This window comes from Heterodontus francisci, chromosome 46 (genome assembly GCF_036365525.1).
Source record: "Heterodontus francisci isolate sHetFra1 chromosome 46, sHetFra1.hap1, whole genome shotgun sequence".
Lineage (NCBI taxonomy): Eukaryota > Metazoa > Chordata > Chondrichthyes > Heterodontiformes > Heterodontidae > Heterodontus > Heterodontus francisci.
Genome location: NC_090416.1, coordinates 20595643 through 20614996, shown reverse-complemented (window position 1 = coordinate 20614996; position 19354 = coordinate 20595643). Strand labels below are relative to the sequence as shown.

Here is a 19354-nt window from a genome sequence, read left to right as displayed (position 1 = left end):
ACCTTCAGGAGAGGAGGGGAAGGATTAGGTAAAAACAGCTAAAAGAGCAGACAATAATTATTTGAGGAATAAAACTACAAAGGAAAGCAATGATCCTGTCTTTTGACCTGTGAATGCAGAGCTATATGAGTCTCTGACTAGCTTCAGTCTATCATTGATTGCAATAGAAATAATTCACTCACTGGGTTCCAGTCAAGTTTTGCTCTTTATCCGGGAAGGGGTACACCCACTGGGATTCTGAGCAGCTGCTGGTCAGGGAAGAGGGGTAGAGACAGGCAGCTGTCACACTGTTTGTGGAGCCTCAGGTTACTAACCCCGAAGGGTATGAGAGAGACAGCAAGGGCAGGTGCTGCAGTGAACTAACTTGAGAGGGTGGGGGAGGAAAGAGCCCACTTTCGATGAAGTGTTTTAGTCTCCAGTACAGGAGCAGTGCTAAATCCAAGTCAAACTCTGCACTGTCTGAGAACACTAAGCAATCTGGATTAACAACAGAACATTCACCAGCAGGAGTAACAGGGCTCTCTGCTGAATGAGGGACTGTACAAAAGAGCATAAGAAATAGGAGGAGTCGGCCATTCAGCCCTTTGAGCCTGCTCCACCATTCAATGAGATCATGACTGATCTACTTCAACACCATTTTCCTGCACGATCCCCATATCCCTTGATGTTTTTAATATGTAGAAATCTATTAATCTCAGTCTTGAATATACTCAATGACTGAATCTCCACAGCCCTCTGGGACAGAGATTTCCAAAGATTCACCATCCTCTGAGCGAAGAAATTCCTCCTCATCTCAGTCCTAAATGGCCTGCCCCTTATCCTGAGACTGTGTCCCCTGGTTCTAGATTCCCCAGCCAGAGGAAATATCCTTCCTGCATCAACCCTATTGAGGCCTGTAAGAATTTTGTATGTTTGAATGAGATCACCTCATATCCTTCTAAACTCCAGAGAATAAAGGCCCAGTCTATTTAATCTCTCCTCATAGGAAAATCCCTCCATTGCAGGAATTAGTTTGGTGAACCTTCATTGCACTCCCTCTATGACATGTACATCTTTCCTTAAGTAAGGAGACCAAAACTGCACACAATACTCCCGGTGTGGTCTCACCAAGGCTCTATATAATTACAATTCGAATTAGAACATTGCAGCGCAGTACAGGCCCTTCGGCCCTCGATGTTGCGCCGACCTGTGAAACCATCTGACCTACACTATTCCATTTTCATCCATATGTCTATCCAATGACCACTTAAATGCCCTTAAAGTTGGCGAGTCTACTACTGTTGCAGGTAGGGCGTTCCACGCCCCTACTACTCTCTGAGTAAAGAAACTACCTCTGACATCTGTCCTATATCTATCACCCCTCAACTTAAAGCTATGTCCCCTCGTGTTTGCCATCACCATCCGAGGAAAAAGACTCTCACTATCTAACCCTCTGATTATCTTATATGTCTCTATTAAGTCACCTCTCCTCCTCCTTCTCTCCAACAAAAACCATCTCAAGTCACTCAGCCTTTCCTCGTAAGACCTTCCCTCCATACCAGGCAACATCCTAGTAAATCTCCTCTGCACCCTTTCCAAAGCTTCCACATCCTTAGACATCTTTACTCCTATTCTCAAATCCCCTTGTAAATAAAGGCCAACGTACCATTTGCCTTTTTAATTGCTTGCTGTACCTGCATGTTAGCTTTCAGTAACTTATGAACAAGGACACCCAAGTTCCTTTGGACATCAACACTTCCCAACCTCTCACCACTTAACAAATACTCTGTATTTCTGTTTTTCCAGCAAAGTGGATTACCTCACATTTCACCACATTATATTCCATCTGCCAAATTCTTGCCCTCTCGCTTAGCCACTCCAAATCCCCTTCAAGCGTCTTTGCACCCTCCTCACAACTCACACTTCCACCTAGTTTTGTCTCATCTGCAAACTTGGAAATATTACATTTAATCTCCACATCCAAATCATTGATACAGATCGTGAATAGCTGGGGCCCAAGCACTGATTCTTGCAGTACGCCACTAGTCACAGCCTGCCAACCTGGAAATGACCCGTTGATTCCTACTCTCTGTTTTTTGTCTGTTAACCAGTTCTCAATCAATGCCAAAATATTCCCCGAATCCCATGTTTGCTAACCACTTGTGTAGGACCTTATCAAAAGCTTTCTGAAAATCTAAATATACCACATCCACTAGTTTACCCTGATCTATTCTGCGAGTTACATCCTCAAAAAACTCCAACAGATTTGTTAAACATAATTTCCCTTTCATGTTGACTCTACCCAATCCTACCATTATTTTTAAATGTCCTGTTTTCATATCCTTTATTATAGATTCTAGCATTTTCCCTCTAACTGATGTTGGACTAACAGGTCTGTAGTTCCCTGTTTTCTTTCTCCCACCTTTCTGAAATAGGAGGTTTACATTTACCACCTTCTAATCTGCAGGAACCATTCCAGAGTCTACAGAATTTTGAAAGATGACCACCAATGCATCTACTATCTCTACAGCCACCTCTTTCAACAGTCTGCGAGGTAGATCATCAGGTCCTGCAGATTTATCTACTTTAAGTTCCATTAATTTCTCTAGTACTTTTTTAAAAAACTAATATTAATAGCTTGCAGTTCCTCATTTACACTAGTCCCTTAGTTCTCTGGTATTTCTGGGAGGTTTTTAGTATTTTCCTCCATGAAGACAGACACGAAGTATTTGTTTAGTTTCTCTGCCATTTCTTTATTCCCCATTATAAATTCTCCTGCCTCCACTTGTAACGGATCCTCATCAGTTTTTGCTAATTTTTTCCTTTTTACATATTTATAGAAGCTTTTACAGTCCATTTTTATGTTCCTCGCTAGTTTACTCATTCTATTTTCCCTTTCTTAATCTTTTTCTTGGTCCTCCTTTGCAGAATTCTAAAATGCTCTCAACCCTCAGGCTTACCACTTTTCTTGGCAACTTTATACGCCTCTTGTTTTGATCTAATACAATCCTTGATTTCTTTTGTTAGCCATGGTTGTAACTCTTTGCTGGGTTTTTGTGCATTGAAGGAATGTATTTTTGTTGTAAACTATTAGTTAGTTTTTTAAATGTTAGCAATTGCCTGTCTACCATCATATGTTTTAATGTCTTTTCTCAATCCACCATAGCCAATTTGCCCCTCATACCTTCATAGTTTCCTTTGCTTTGATTTAAAACCCTAGTTTCTGATTGAAGTACATCACTTTCAAACTTAATGTAAAATTCTATCATATTATGGTCACTCTTTCTTAAAGGCTCCTTTACAACAAGAATATTAATTAGCCCTTTTTCATTGCATAATACTAGATCTAGACTATCCCATTCTTCTTGAGTTGGTTCCTCAACATACTGCTCTAGAAAACCATCTTGCATACATTCCAAGAACTTGTCCTCCACAACATTAGTACTAATAAAGTTTACCCAGTCTATATGTAGATTGAAATCCCCTATGATTACTGCATTACCCTTGTTACAAGCACCTCTAATTTCCTGAGTTATACTGTGATTTACATTACCACTGCTGTTTGGTGGCCTATAAACAACTCCCACCAATGTTTCTGCCTCTTGCTGTTTCTTAGTTCCACCCAAACTGACTCTTGAACTTCAGAACTAAGCTTTCTCTCACTACAGTACTAATGCCCTCTTTAATTAACAGAGCTGCCCCACCATCTTTTCCCAGCTTCCTGTCCTTCCTGAAGATCACGTACCCTTGGATATTCAGGTTCAAGCTTTGGTTTCCTTGTAGCCACATCTCTGTAATGACTATCAGGTCATACATATGAATTTCTATTTGAGCTGACAATTCATCTGTTTTATTGTGAATGCTATGGGCATTCAGATACAGAGCCCTTAATTCAGTTTTTTTTTTATTTTTTTTACTGTTTTTGTAAACTCCAGTCCTATCTGCTGGCATGCTCTTAAGTTTGCAATCACTGTCCCTTCCTGCAATCCTCTGATCATCACCTTTATTTATAGCTTGATATATTGCCTTGTCATTTCCCTTTAATTTATTCAATCTTCCCCTACATGGAATTTTCTAGGGAAGGACTGGTCCCGACTGGAGTCGGCATTGTATCTGATCCCCCGAGCAGGGAGAGGGCCTGTAACTCAGCACCATTGCTTGTAATTCTGTGCAATTCATGTTTCCAAGTAGTAACGACTGAAGATACTGGGAATGTGACGTCAATCAGGTGGCAATGACATCAAACTACAGTGGAGTTAAGCTTAGACCAAGGTCAATTCTGACCTCTGTCGCACTTTATAATCAGGCCTTTCAACAACTACACTTGAGGCAAAAGGTCTGGCTCACAAACCCCTTAAGGGCCGTGAATAAAGTCCAAGCAGAGGATGTCTCGGTTGTAACAGAATTGTAAGCTGTATGTGATCACAGGCCAGGCTTTATAGAAATGGAAATGAAATAGAAACACCCTTTCCTTGTCTGAAAGCATTTATTTTACTGTTTGAAAAATTCCCAAATGTTGAAATGCAACACCAAAACCAGATGAACTAGTTACTGATATTGCCGTATCTAAGACCTCGCTGTGTGGAAACTACCCGCCACATTCATCCACAAACCAACACTGACTGCACATAAAAGTAATTCACTCGATGTGAAACACCTTGGGACATCACGTGACACTATAAATGGAAGGGCCGTGTTTCCATACAGGGATCTCCTGACAATGCAGACCACAACCATGCAAGGAGTGCCAAGGGTCCAAACCTCTCCCCATTGATTCTCATTATACACAATCCCAATGGACCCAAACCCCATCCCGTTCACTCCCATTGTACACAATCCCAATGGATCAAACCCCATTCCCGTTCACTCCCACTGTACACAATCCCAATGGTTTATACCCCTTCCCATTCTCTCCCATTGTACACAATGCCAATGGATCAAACCCCTTCCCATTCACTCCCATTGTACACAATCCCAATGGTTTATACCCCTTCCCATTCTCTCCCACTGTACACAATCCCAATGGACCCAAACCCCATCCCGTTCACTCCCATTGTACACAATGCCAATGGATCAATCCCCTTCCCATTCTCTCCCACTGTACACAATCCCAATGGATCAAACCCCATTCCCGTTCACTCCCACTGTACACAATCCCAATGGTTTATACCCCTTCCCATTCTCTCCCACTGTACACAATCCCAATGGACCCAAACCCCATCCCGTTCACTCCCATTGTACACAATGCCAATGGATCAATCCCCTTCCCATTCTCTCCCACTGTACACAATCCCAATGGATCAAACCCCATTCCCGTTCACTCCCACTGTACACAATCCCAATGGTTTATACCCCTTCCCATTCTCTCCCACTGTACACAATCCCAATGGACCCAAACCCCATCCCGTTCACTCCCATTGTACACAATCCCAATGGATCAAACCCCTTCCCATTCTCTCCCACTGTACACAATCCCAATGGATCAAACCCCATTCCCGTTCACTCCCACTGTACACAATCCCAATGGATCAAACCCCATTCCCGTTCACTCCCACTGTACACAATCCCAATGGATCAAACCCCTTCCCATTCACTCCCACTGTACACAATCCCAATGGATCAAACCCCATTCCCGTTCACTCCCATTGTACACAATCCCAATGGATCAAACCCCTTCCCATTCTCTCCCACTGTACACAATCCCAATGGATCAAACCCCATTCCCGTTCACTCCCACTGTACACAATCCCAATGGATCAAACCCCATTCCCGTTCACTCCCACTGTACACAATCCCAATGGATCAAACCCCATTCCCGTTCACTCCCACTGTACACAATCCCAATGGATCAAACCCCTTCCCATTCACTCCCACTGTACACAATCCCAATGGATCAAACCCCATTCCCGTTCACTCCCATTGTACACAATCCCAATGGATCAAACCCCTTCCCATTCTCTCCCACTGTACACAATCCCAATGGATCAAACCCCATTCCCGTTCACTCCCACTGTACACAATCCCAATGGATCAAACCCCATTCCCGTTCACTCCCACTGTACACAATCCCAATGGATCAAACCCCTTCCCATTCACTCCCACTGTACACAATCCCAATGGATCAAACCCCATTCCCGTTCACTCCCACTGTACACAATCCCAATGGATCAAACCCCTTCCCATTCACTCCCACTGTACACAATCCCAATGGATCAAACCCCATTCCCGTTCACTCCCATTGTACACAATCCCAATGGTTTATACCCCTTCCCATTCTCTCCCATTGTACACAATGCCAATGGATCAAACCCCTTCCCATTCACTCCCATTGTACACAATCCCAATGGATCAAACCCCATTCCCATTCACTCCCACTGTACACAATCCCAATGGTTTATACCCCTTCCCATTCACTCCCATTGTACACAATCCCAATGGATCAAACCCCATTCCCGTTCACTCCCACTGTACACAATCCCAATGGTTTATACCCCTTCCCATTCACTCCCATTGTACACAATCCCAATGGACCCAAACCCCATTCCCGTTCACTCCCACTGTACACAATCCCAATGGTTTATACCCCTTCCCATTCACTCCCATTGTACACAATCCCAATGGATCAAACCCCATTTCCGTTCACTCCCACTGTACACAATCCCAATGGTTTATACCCCTTCCCATTCACTCCCATTGTACACAATCCCAATGGATCAAACCCCTTCCCAGTCACTCCCATTGTACACAATCCCAATGGACCCAAACCCCATTCCCGTTCACTCCCATTGTACACAATCCCAATGGTTTATACCCCTTCCCATTCACTCCCATTGTACACAATCCCAATGGATCAAACCCCATTTCCGTTCACTCCCACTGTACACAATCCCAATGGTTTATACCCCTTCCCATTCACTCCCATTGTACACAATCCCAATGGATCAAACCCCTTCCCAGTCACTCCCATTGTACACAATCCCAATGGATCAAACCCCATTCCCGTTCACTCCCACTGTACACAATCCCAATGGATCAAACCCCTTCCCATTCACTCCCACTGTACACAATGCCAATGGATCAATCCCCTTCCCATTCACTCCCACTGTACACAATCCCAATGGACCCAAACCCCTTCCCATTCACTCCCATTGTACACAATGCCAATGGATCAATCCCCTTCCCATTCACTCCCATTGTACACAATGCCAATGGATCAATCCCCTTCCCATTCACTCCCATTATACTCAATCCCAATGGTTCAATGCTCTTCCCATTCACTCCCATTGTACACGATTCCAGTCTCACTGCCGTATTCTTTTCAATTAAGGGTCGAATCTCCATGTTGGAACCTGGGGACGTGTCTTGTGGCCCCACCCCCGCCTGTGTTCATTTCCACACAGCCAACAGCAGAGGACTGTCTGGATTATGGATGGCCCCACAGCTGTTTCCAATGCACCTAACCTACCAAGAATGGTGCGTCCACCAGCTGGAAAAGCAGCCAGCTCATGGGCCCCTGACCCTGCTGCCTGGAGTTTCCAGGAGCCCACCTTGGATCAGAAATAGGCTTTGCCATTTCCCTGCCTCAGGCCTGGGCAACCCTACACCCACCCCCCTTTCCTGAATTGCTGACTTGATGCAATAGGATTCCCAGGGCATCAGTCATTCAAGAGGGAAGACACAAAAGTTGGCAAATACTTGATATCCCAACACTTATATACGATGATAATCAGGAACAGGAACCCTGGTTACAATTTCTTTTTAACTCAATGTGAAGCAACCTTTCACTCCCCTACCTTCTCCTTTGTTGAGTTCAGCTATGAAATTCAATCTGTAACTGTACTGTCAGTCAAGGATACTATATCATGTGCTTTAAGGCAGCTCCGAGTTTCAAGAGTAACTCAGTGGTGTAGCGATGTGGGAGATTATACTCACGAGCTAACCAGGATCAGAGGTGTCTTGATTCCAGCTGCGGGCTTACCCTTACCTCTTAGTGTTATGAATAGTTGTTCCACCCAGCACAATCCTCACTCCTGGACTGGTACGGTTCAGATTGTAGACAGTCTGTGCCTCCTCATAGGTCGCTCCCCCTATGATGAACACAACAATATCTTGCGGCCTGTAAGAAAAGAAAGTGCGACATGGATACCATCGAGGTGCCAATCAGCTAAATGTAACGTTACTGAGCAAGCATTGCTCCTGCTAAATGTGAAATCGGGAATTCTTGGGAGGGAGGTATCTAATTGATGAATTAAATAAATGGGAGTTATTTTAACATGGACCCACTGTGTGTCTGTCCCGAATTAGTTGATTTCAGTGGCAGCTACTATTGGCCTCGGTGACCCTGCTCCTGATTGAATAAAAGCAAAATACTGCGGATGCTGGAAATCTGAAATAAAAACAAGAAATGCTGGAAATACTCAGCAGATCTGGCAGCATCTGTGGAGAGAGAAGCAGAGTTAATGTTTCAGGTCAGTTACGCTTCTTCAGAAGAAGGGTCACTGACCTGAAACGTTAACTCTGCTTCTCTCTCCACAGATGCTGCCTGACCTGCTGAGTATTTCCTGCTCCTGATTGACATCTGTCAGGTCAGAACAGATCTGTGATGCCCTTTGTGGTCAAATACCCAGCTGACATTCAAGATCCAGGCTAATGCCTGAAAACAGCCACTTGACTGAAGAACCAACCCCAGAGAACCTGCACCTACAAATCAGAAGGGGAAAAGCCGGATGACAATAAACAAACTGGGCACGAGGGTAGAACAACATGCATTTATATAGTGCCCAGAACGTCATAAAATGTTCCAAGGTTCTTCACAGGAGTGTAAAAGAAAAACTTGACAAAGGTTAGGACAGGCAATCAAAAGCTTGGTGAAAGAGGTTGTTTTAAGGAGAATGTTAAAGCAGAAGAGAGAGAGACGGAGAGGTTTAGGGAGGGAATTCCTGAGCTTAGGGCCCCAGGCAGCTGAAGGCACGGCCGCCAATGGTGGAGCGATGGGAATCGGGGATGTACAATAGGCCATAACTGGAGGAGGGCGGAGATCTCGGAGGGGTGTAGGGCTGGAGGAGCTTACAGAGGTAGGGAGGGGTGTCGGGGTTGGAGGTGGTTACGGAGATGGGGAGGGGTGTAGGGGCTGGAGGAGGTTACAGAGATAGGGAGGGGTGTAGGGGCTGGAGGAGGTTACAGAGATAGGGAGGGGTGTCAGGGCAGAAGGAGGTTACAGAGATAGGGAGGGGTGTAGGGGCTGGAGGAGGTTACAGAGATAGGGAGGGGTGTAGGGGCTGGAGGAGGTTACAGAAATAGGGAGGAGTGTAGGGGCTGGAGGAGGTTACAGAGATAGGGAGGGGTGTAGGGGCTGGAGGAGGTTACAGAGATAGGGAGGGGTGTAGGGGCTGGAGGAGGTTACAGAGATAGGGAGGGGTGTAGGGGCTGGAGGAGGTTACAGAGATGGGGAGGGATGTAGGGGCTGGAGGAGGTTACAGAAATAGGGAGGGTTGTAGGGACTGGAGGAGGTTACAGAGATGGGGAGGGGTGTAGGGACTGGAGGAGGTTACAGAGATAGGGAGGGGTGTAGGGGCTGGAGGAGGTTACAGAGATAGGGAGGGGTGTAGGGGCTGGAGGAGGTTACAGAGATGGGGAGGGGTGTAGGGACTGGAGGAGGTTACAGAGATAGGGAGGGGTGTAGGGGCTGGAGGAGGTTCCAGAGATAGAGAGGGGTGTAGGGGCTGGAGGAGGTTACAGAGATAGGGAGGGGTGTAGGGGCTGGAGGAGGTTACAGAGATAGAGAGGGGTCTAGGGTCTGGAGGAGGTTACAGAGATAGAGAGGGGTCTAGGGTCTGGAGGAGGTTACAGAGATAGGGAGGGGTGTAGGGGCTGGAGGAGGTTACAGAGATGGGGAGGGGTCTAGGGGCTGGAGGAGGTTACAGAGATAGGGAGGGGTGTAGGGGCTGGAGGAGGTTACAGAGATAGAGTGGGATGTAGGGACTGGAGGAGGTTAAGAGATGGGGAGGGGTGGAGGGACTGGAGGAGGCTAGAGAGATGGGGAGGGGTGTAGGGTCTGGAGGAGGTTACAGAGATGGGGAGGTTGGAGGGTCTGGAGGAGGTTAGAGAGTTGGGAGGGGCAAGACGAAGCAGACACACCTTCCCCTGAGCTCTGGGAGCTGTGTGTTCTGAACCTCTTTTATTTTAAGTCAATGAACAAACCCATTTAAAAAAGGGAAATCTATCATTGGTCAGAGCTAATGGATAGTTTCAAAAACGACAGGCCTAGGAGAGATCAGATAGCGGGAGGAAGTGGCAGCAGTTAGGCAGGTTCCACATCTCAATCCCATCAGCAAATACAGCCAGTCGTCAGTTCACAAAGCTGATTAGTCTGGAATCCTCCAAGGCTCAGTGAAAAAAACGGATGCATTTGTCCCAGAGGAGTTTTAATCAGAGTCCCTGCACACTGTTCATCTGTCATGTCTACAGCACTGGTGCTGAAGGCTGCCAGATGAGTAACTTATTCCCAGGCCTCTCTCTGACTCAACCTCACAGTCTGATCCGTACTCCCCTGCTTGAATGGGGTTACTTTGGGAGAAAGTCAGGGAGGGAGCATTACAGCCAGAAATGCATGCAGTGCTCAGAATCATACACGTCATCGGTTTCTCTCCCCTCCCACCTGAAGGTGCTGGCTCCTCACTGGGTACAGTTTCCACTGGTACTGTGCAGCCTTTCCCTACCTCATCACCAATTCATATTCACAAGTATGGATAGTGAGAGACAGCACAGCTCCATCAGTGACCAGGTAATGGCAGCAAGGACAGGTTGGGGCTTTCCTGGTCCTACTCAGCTATTAAGCATGTGGTGCTTTTAGTGCCAAATAGTGAAGGGCAGTTTCGAAACTGAAGGTCACTTCACAGCCAGGAGACCCTTCAGCAGCTCAGTATCTGGTGAATTCTGCAACGCTATGAAGTGCAAAGGAAATGAACTAAAGGTCAGAGGGCACTGCACAGCCCCACTCCACAATCAATAGAACAGTCTTGCTGTGTCCCATGTTATCTCAAGGAGGAGGGCCCAAAGCACACAGCCAGCATCGACTGGCTCAAGGGCCGCCCAACCAGCGTCGACCTGTTCACAGCACATTACCACCCCCCGTCCCAGACAGCTTACCCACTCCCCCCTCTATTCAAACAATTCCCTGTTCCCACAGTGGATTTTGTTTCCTTCCGTCCCCTCCTTACTCTTGTTGGGGTTTAGCTTCCATTCATATTGGACATTCACTGGTATCTCACACAAGTTTCCATTTTTCATACATGAGCATGGAGTGTTGGCAAACCATTCGACCACATGCGGCATCACAGCCAGACTTAATGCTGTGTTCATTCTCAATTTCTAACAGGGGTCGCTGGAGAGTGACTGGGGCAGGAACCTTGATCCTCTCTCAGCAGTGTTGAGGCCAATTGTGGAGCACTGGCTGAGACCAGAGAGGGAACCCATGGACTTTGTGGGCTGGACACTCCCTGAGGTATTGCAATCAGCAGCAGTGCAGAGATTATCAACAATAGGATTCTAGATGCACCAATCAGACAGGAACAAGCAATGAATATTTAAACACAGACCGATCACGAAAAGTAGAAAGCATTCTAGGGTTACCAACAGACAGGTCTCAGGAGGCTCTGAATTTCACCAGTTTCACTTACAGAAACTTTAAGGCTGGGCGAACGAGAGAGAGAGAGAGAGAGAGAGAGAGAAAGAAAGAGAGCAGATGGGAGGGAGGGGTTCCACCAACAGAAATTCATTTCAGCTTCACCAGCTAAACATACAAAAAGGAGGAGGCCATTAAGTCGCTTGAGCCAAACATAGGAACCTTCAGCCCCTCGGAGCTTGTTTCACAAACCAAAGTGACAGTGCAGCTTCTGGATACCACTTTCTTGTTTGACTCCAACAGATGATGCAGCATCGAGCTTGGTCTGGTCCTGAGGGAAGTCTCAGCTGACAGGTGAAGAGGTTGGGTTACCCTGCACTCAATCCCAGAATGTGGAACCGCAGCCCAAGTATGTGTCTCACTGTAGCTGAGTGGCTTCTCGACGGGGAAGTCAGAGGTCAACATCTTCAGGAGACAGTGCCCTTACTGTTTGGAATTGACAGGTGCAGAGACATTTCTGCTGAGTTTTGAGATCAAGGCAAGGGAGCATGTTATTAATCTGCACTGTGACACCTGTTTGCAAAGGATTCTATTATCAGCGAGGGACCGTCAGAGGAAGGAACAGTCAGCGAGGGTCAGTCAGAGAAAGAGACAGTCTGCGAGGGACCGTCAGAGAAAGGAACAGTCAGCGAGGGACCTTCAGAGAAAGGAACAGTCAGCGAGGGACCGTCAGAGAAAGGAACAGTCAGCGAGGGACCGTCAGAGAAAGGAACAGTCAGCGAAGGTCAGTCAGAGAAAGAGACAGTCTGCAAGGGACCGTCAGAGAAAGGAACTCAGTGAGGGACCGTCAGAGAAAGGAACTCAGTGAGGGACCGTCAGAGAAAGGAACAGTCAGCGAGGGTCAGTCAGAGAAAGAGACAGTCAGCGAGGGTCAGTCAGAGAAAGAGACAGTCAGCGAGGGTCAGTCAGAGAAAGAGACAGTCAGCGAGGGTCAGTCAGAGAAAGAGACAGTCAGCGAGGGTCAGTCAGAGAAAGAGACAGTCAGCGAGGGTCAGTCAGAGAAAGAGACAGTCAGCGAGGGTCAGTCAGAGAAAGAGACAGTCAGCGAGGGTCAGTCAGAGAAAGAGACAGTCAGCGAGGGTCAGTCAGAGAAAGAGACAGTCAGCGAGGGTCAGTCAGAGAAAGAGACAGTCTGCGAGGGACCGTCACAGAAAGAGACAGTCTGCGAGGGACCGTCACAGAAAGAGACAGTCCGCGAGGGACCGTCACAGAAAGAGACAATCCGCGAGGGACCGTCACAGAAAGAGACAGTCCGCGAGGGACCGTCACAGAAAGAGACAGTCCGCGAGGGACCGTCACAGAAAGAGACAGTCCGCGAGGGACCGTCACAGAAAGAGACAGTCCGCGAGGGACCGTCACAGAAAGAGACAGTCCGCGAGGGACCGTCACAGAAAGAGACAGTCCGCGAGGGACAGTCAGGGAAAGAGACAGTCTGCGAGGGTCAGTCAGAGAAAGAGACAGTCAGCGAGGGTCAGTCAGAGAAAGGAACAGTCAGCGAGGGACCGTCAGAGAAAGGAACTCAGTGAGGGACCGTCAGAGAAAGGAACAGTTAGCAAGGGACCGTCACAGAAAGGAAGTCTGCGAGGGTCAGTCAGAGAAAGAGACAGTCTGCGAGGGACCGTCAGAGAAAGGAACAGTCAGCGAGGGACCGTCAGAGAAAGGAACAGTCAGCGAGGGACCGTCAGAGAAAGGAACAGTCAGCGAGGGTCAGTCAGAGAAAGGAACAGTCAGCGAGGGACCGTCAGAGAAAGGAACAGTCAGCGAGGGACCGTCAGAGAAAGGAACAGTCAGCGAGGGACCGTCAGAGAAAGGAACAGTCAGCGAGGGACCGTCAGAGAAAGGAACAGTCAGCGAGGGACCGTCAGAGAAAGGAACAGTCAGCGAGGGACCGTCAGAGAAAGGAACAGTCAGCGAGGGACCGTCAGAGAAAGGAACAGTCAGCGAGGGACCGTCAGAGAAAGGAACAGTCAGCGAGGGACCGTCAGAGAAAGGAAGTCAGCGAGGGACCGTCAGAGAAAGGAAGTCAGCGAGGGACCGTCAGAGAAAGGAAGTCAGCGAGGGACCGTCAGAGAAAGGAACAGTCAGCAGGGACCGTCAGAGAAAGGAACAGTCAGCGAAGGTCAGTCAGAGAAAGAGACAGTCTGCAGGGACCGTCAGAGAAAGGAACAGTCACCGAAGGTCAGTCAGAGAAAGAGACAGTCAGCGAGGGACCGTCAGAGAAAGGAACAGTCAGCGAGGGACCGTCAGAGAAAGGAACTCAGTGAGGGACCGTCAGAGAAAGGAACAGTTAGCAAGGGACCGTCACAGAAAGGAAGTCTGCGAGGGTCAGTCAGAGAAAGAGACAGTCTGCGAGGGACCGTCAGAGAAAGGAACTCAGTGAGGGACCGTCACAGAAAGGAACTCAGTGAGGGACCGTCACAGAAAGGAACTCAGTGAGGGACCGTCAGAGAAAGGAACAGTCAGCAGGGACCGTCAGAGAAAGGAACAGTCTGCGAGGGTCAGTCAGAGAAAGAGACAGTCAGCGAGGGTCAGTCAGAGAAAGAGACAGTCCGCGAGGGACCGTCACGGAAAGAGACAGTCCGCGAGGGACCGTCACAGAAAGAGACAATCCGCGAGGGACCGTCACAGAAAGAGACAGTCAGCGAGGGTCAGTCAGAGAAAGTGACAGTCAGCGAGGGTCAGTCAGAGAAAGAGACAGTCTGCGAGGGACCGTCACAGAAAGGAACAGTCTGCGAGGGACCGTCACAGAAAGGAACAGTCAACAGGGACCGTCACAGAAAGGAACAGTCAACAGGGACCGTCAGAGAAAGGAACAGTCAGCGAGGGTCAGTCAGAGAAAGAGAGAGTCAGCGAGGGACTGTCACAGAAAAGAAGTCATCGAGGGACCGTCAGAGAAAGGAACAGTTAGCGAGGGTCAGTCAGAGAAAGAGACAGTCAGCGAGGGTCAGTCAGAGAAAGAGACAGTCAGCGAGGGTCAGTCAGAGAAAGAGACAGTCAGCGAGGGACCGTCACAGAAAAGAAGTCATCGAAGGACCGTCAGAGAAAGGAACAGTTAGCGAGGGTCAGTCAGAGAAAGAGACAGTCAGCGAGGGTCAGTCAGAGAAAGAGACAGTCAGCGAGGGACCGTCACAGAAAAGAAGTCATCGAAGGACCCTCACAGAAAAAAAACAGACCTTATGCAGACGTTGGGAATCTAAACATGCCTGTAAAATACAAAGGAGAGTGATCCCTTGGGGAGGCTTTCCAGTGATGGCCAAAGTATTAAATAATTGTGCATTGCTTTGAACACTCCCCTGGGGATGCCATAATCAGCTGGAATACTCAAAACAATAGCACTCAACCTTTATTTTTAGGTCATTGCATGATTTTCTGAAAAATAGGAAGGGAGGGACTTCATTAAAAAGCTAAAATAAGTTGAGTTTTTTCAAATTTTTTAATAAACACAAAACATGAGAGACATTCTTTATCCACCTCAAATTACCGTCCCCCTCTATCCTTCAAGGTACTGACTCTCACTGGGGTACGGGTCCCCTCCTCTCCTGAAGGTACTGACTCTCACTGGGGTACGTGTCCGCTCCTCTCCTGAAGGTACTGACTCTCACTGGGGTACGTGTCCGCTCCTCTCCTGAAGGTACTGACTCTCACTGGGGTATGGGTCCCCTCCTCTCCTGAAAGTACTGACTCTCACTGGGATACAGGTCCCCTCCTCTCCTGAAGGTACTGACTCTCACTGGGGTACGGGTCCCCTGCTCTCCTGAAGGTACTGACTCTCACTGGGGTACGTGTCCGCTCCTCTCCTGAAGGTACTGACTCTCACTGGGGTATGGGTCCCCTCCTCTCCTGAAAGTACTGACTCTCACTGGGGCACGGGTCCCCCTCCTCTCCTGAAGGTACTGACTCTCACTGGGGTACGGGTCCCCTCCTCTCCTGAAGATGCTGACTCTCACTGGGGTACGGGTCCCCTCCTCTCCTGAAGGTGCTGACTCTCACTGGGGTACGGGTCCCCTCCTCTCCTGAAGGTACTGACTCTTACTGGGGTACGGGTCCCCTCCTCTCCTGAAGGTACTGACTCTCACTGGGGTACGGGTCCCCTCCTCTCCTGAAGGTACTGACTCTCACCGGGGTACGAGTCCCCTCCTCTCCTGAAGATACTGACTCTCACTGGGGTACGGGTCCCCTCCTCTCCTGAAGGTGCTGACTCTCACTGGGGTACGGGTCCCCTCCTCTCCTGAAGGTACTGACTCTTACTGGGGTACGGGTCCCCTCTTCTTCTGAAGGTACTGACTCTCACTGGGGTACGGGTCCCCTCCTCTCCTGAAGGTACTGACTCTCACTGGGGTACGGGTCCCTTCCTCTGCTGAAGGTACTGACTCTCACTGGGGTACGGGTCCCCTCCTCTCCTGAAGGTGCTGACTCTCACTGGGGTACGGGTCCCCTCCTCTCCTGAAGGTGCTGACGCTCACTGGGGTACGGGTCCCCTCCTTTCCTGAAGGTACTGACTCTCACTGGGGTACGAGTCCCCTTCTCTCCTGAAGGTGCTGACTCTCACTGGGGTACGGGTCCCCTCCTCTCCTGAAGGTGCTAACTCTCACTGGGGTACGGGTCCCCTCCTCTCCTGAAGGTGCTGACGCTCACTGGGGTACGGGTCCCCTCCTCTCCTGAAGGTACTGACTCTCACTGGGGTACGAGTCCCCTTCTCTCCTGAAGGTACTGACTCTCACTGGGGTACGGGTCCCCTCCTCTCCTGAAGGTACTGACTCTCACTGGGGTACGGGTCCCCTCCTCTCCTGAAGGTGCTGACTCTCACTGGGGTACGGGTCCCCTCCTCTCCTGAAGGTACTGACTCTCACTGGGGTACGGGTCCCCTCCTCTCCTGAAGGTGCTGACTCTCACTGGGGTACGGGTCCCCTCCTCTCCTGAAGGTACTGACTCTCACTGGGGTACGGGTCCCCTCCTCTCCTGAAGGTACTGACTCTCACTGGGGTACAGGTCCCCTCCTCTCCTGAAGGTGCTGACTCTCACTGGGGTACGGGTCCCCTCCTCTCCTGAAGGTACTGACTCTCACTGGGGTACGGGTCCCCTCCTCTCCTGAAGGTACTGACTCTCACTGGGGTACGGGTCCCCTCCTCTCCTGAAGGTGCTGACTCTCACTGGGGTACGGGTCACCTCCTCTCCTGAAGGTACTGACTCTCACTGGGGTACGCGTCCCCTCCTCTCCTGAAGGTACTGACTCTCACTGGGGTACGCGTCCCCTCCTCTCCTGAAGGTACTGACTCTCACTGGGGTACGGGTCCCCTCCTCTCCTGAAGGTACTGACTCTCACTGGGGTACAGGTCCCCTCCTCTCCTGAAGGTACTGACTCTCACTGGGGTACGCGTCCCCTCCTCTCCTGAAGGTACTGACTCTCACTGGGGTACAGGTCACCTCCTCTCCTGAAGGTACTGACTCTCACTGGGGTACGGGTCCCCTCCTCTCCTGAAGGTACTGACTCTCACTGGGGTACGGTCCCTTCATCTCCTGAAAGTACTGACTCTCACTGGGGTACGGGTCCCCTCTTCTCCTGAAGGTACTGACTCTCACTGGGGTACAGGTCCCCTCCTCTCCTGAAGGTACTAACTGTGACTGGGGTACAGGGTCCCCTCCTCTCCTGACAGTGCTGACTCTCACTGGGGTACGGGTCACCTCCTCTCCTGAAGGTACTGACTCTGACTGGGGTACGGGGCCCCTCCTCTCCTGAAGGTGCTGACTCTCACTGGGGTACGGGTCCCCTCCTCTCCTGAAGGTACTGACTCTCACTGGGGTACGGTCCCCTCATCTCCTGAAGGTACTGACTCTCACTGGGGTACGAGTCCCCTCCTCTCCTGAAGATACTGACTCTCACTGGGGTACGGGTCCCCTCCTCTCCTGAAGGTGCTGACTCTCACTGGGGTACGGGTCCCCTCCTCTCCTGAAGGTACTGACTGTGACTGGGGTACAGGGTCCCCTCCTCTCCTGACAGTGCTGACTCTCACTGGGGTACGGGTCACCTCCTCTCCTGAAGGTACTGACTCTGACTGGGGTACGGGGCCCATCCTCTCCTGAAGGTGCTGACTCTCACTGGGGTACGGGTCCCCTCTTCTCCTGAAGGTACTGACTCTCACTGGGGTACGGGTCCCCTCCTCTCCTGAAGGTACTGACTCTCACTGGGGTACGGTCCCCTCATCTCCTGAAGGTACTGACTCTCAGTGGGGTACGAGTCCCCTCCTCTCCTGAAGATACTGACTCTCACTGGGGTACGGGTCCCCTCCTCTCCTGAAGGTGCTGACTCTCACTGGGGTACGGGTCCCTTCCTCTCCTGAAGCTACTGACTCTTACTGGGGTACGGGTCCCCTCTTCTCCTGAAGGTACTGACTCTCACTGGGGTACGGGTCCCCTCCTCTCCTGAAGGTGCTGACTCTCACTGGGGTACGGGTCACCTCCTCTCCTGAAGGTACTGACTCTGACTGGGGTACGGGGCCCCTCCTCTCCTGAAGGTGCTGACTCTCACTGGGGTACGGGTCCCCTCTTCTCCTGAAGGTACTGACTCTCACTGGGGTACGGGTCCCCTCCTCTCCTGAAGGTACTGACTCTCACTGGGGTACGGTCCCCTCATCTCCTGAAGGTACTGACTCTCACTGGGGTACGAGTCCCCTCCTCTCCTGAAGATACTGACTCTCACTGGGGTACGGGTCCCCTCCTCTCCTGAAGGTGCTGACTCTCACTGGGGTACGGGTCCCCTCCTCTCCTGAAGGTACTGACTGTGACTGGGGTACAGGTCCCCTCCTCTCCTGAAGGTACTGACTCTCAGTGGGGTACGAGTCCCCTCCTCTCCTGAAGATACTGACTCTCACTGGGGTACGGGTCCCCTCCTCTCCTGAAGGTGCTGACTCTCACTGGGGTACGGGTCCCTTCCTCTCCTGAAGCTACTGACTCTTACTGGGGTACGGGTCCCCTCTTCTCCTGAAGGTACTGACTCTCACTGGGGTACGGGTCCCCTCCTCTCCTGAAGGTACAGACTCTCACTGGGGTACGGGTCCCCTCCTCTCCTGAAGGTACTGACTCTCACTGGGGTACGGGTCCCCTCCTCTCCTGAAGGTACAGACTCTCACTGGGGTACGGGTCCCCTCCTCTCCTGAAGGTACTGACTCTCACCGGGGTACGAGTCCCCTCCTCTCCTGAAGATACTGACTCTCACTGGGGTACGGGTCCCCTCCTCTCCTGAAGGTACTGACTCTCACTGGGGTATGGGTCCCCTCCTCTCCTGAAGGTGCTGACTCTCACTGGGGTACGGGTCCCCTCCTCTCCTGAAGGTACTGACTCTCACTGGGGTACGGTCCCCTCATCTCCTGAAGGTACTGACTCTCAGTGGGGTACGAGTCCCCTCCTCTCCTGAAGATACTGACTCTCACTGGGGTACGGGTCCCCTCCTCTCCTGAAGGTGCTGACTCTCACTGGGGTACGGGTCCCCTCCTCTCCTGAAGGTGCTGACGCTCACTGGGGTACGGGTCCCCTCCTTTCCTGAAGGTACTGACTCTCACTGGGGTACGGGTCCCCTCCTCTCCTGAAGGTACTGACTCTCACTGGGGTACGGGTCCCCTTCTCTCCTGAAGGTGCTGACTCTCACTGGGGTACGGGTCCCCTCCTCTCCTGAAGGTGCTGACTCTCACTGGGGTA

At 50.2% G+C, this 19354-nt stretch overlaps 1 protein-coding gene across 1 annotated transcript in view; it reads right to left on the bottom strand.

Moving 5' to 3' along the window:
• The window catches only part of vps45 (vacuolar protein sorting 45 homolog), a 101589-nt gene that overhangs the window by 8067 nt on the left and 74168 nt on the right, over nucleotides 1–19354 (bottom strand). Inside the window, exon 14 of the mRNA XM_068022894.1 lies at nucleotides 7964–8095. Coding sequence (XP_067878995.1) covers nucleotides 7964–8095 — 132 coding nt within the window. The remainder of the gene's footprint in view (nucleotides 1–7963; nucleotides 8096–19354) is intronic.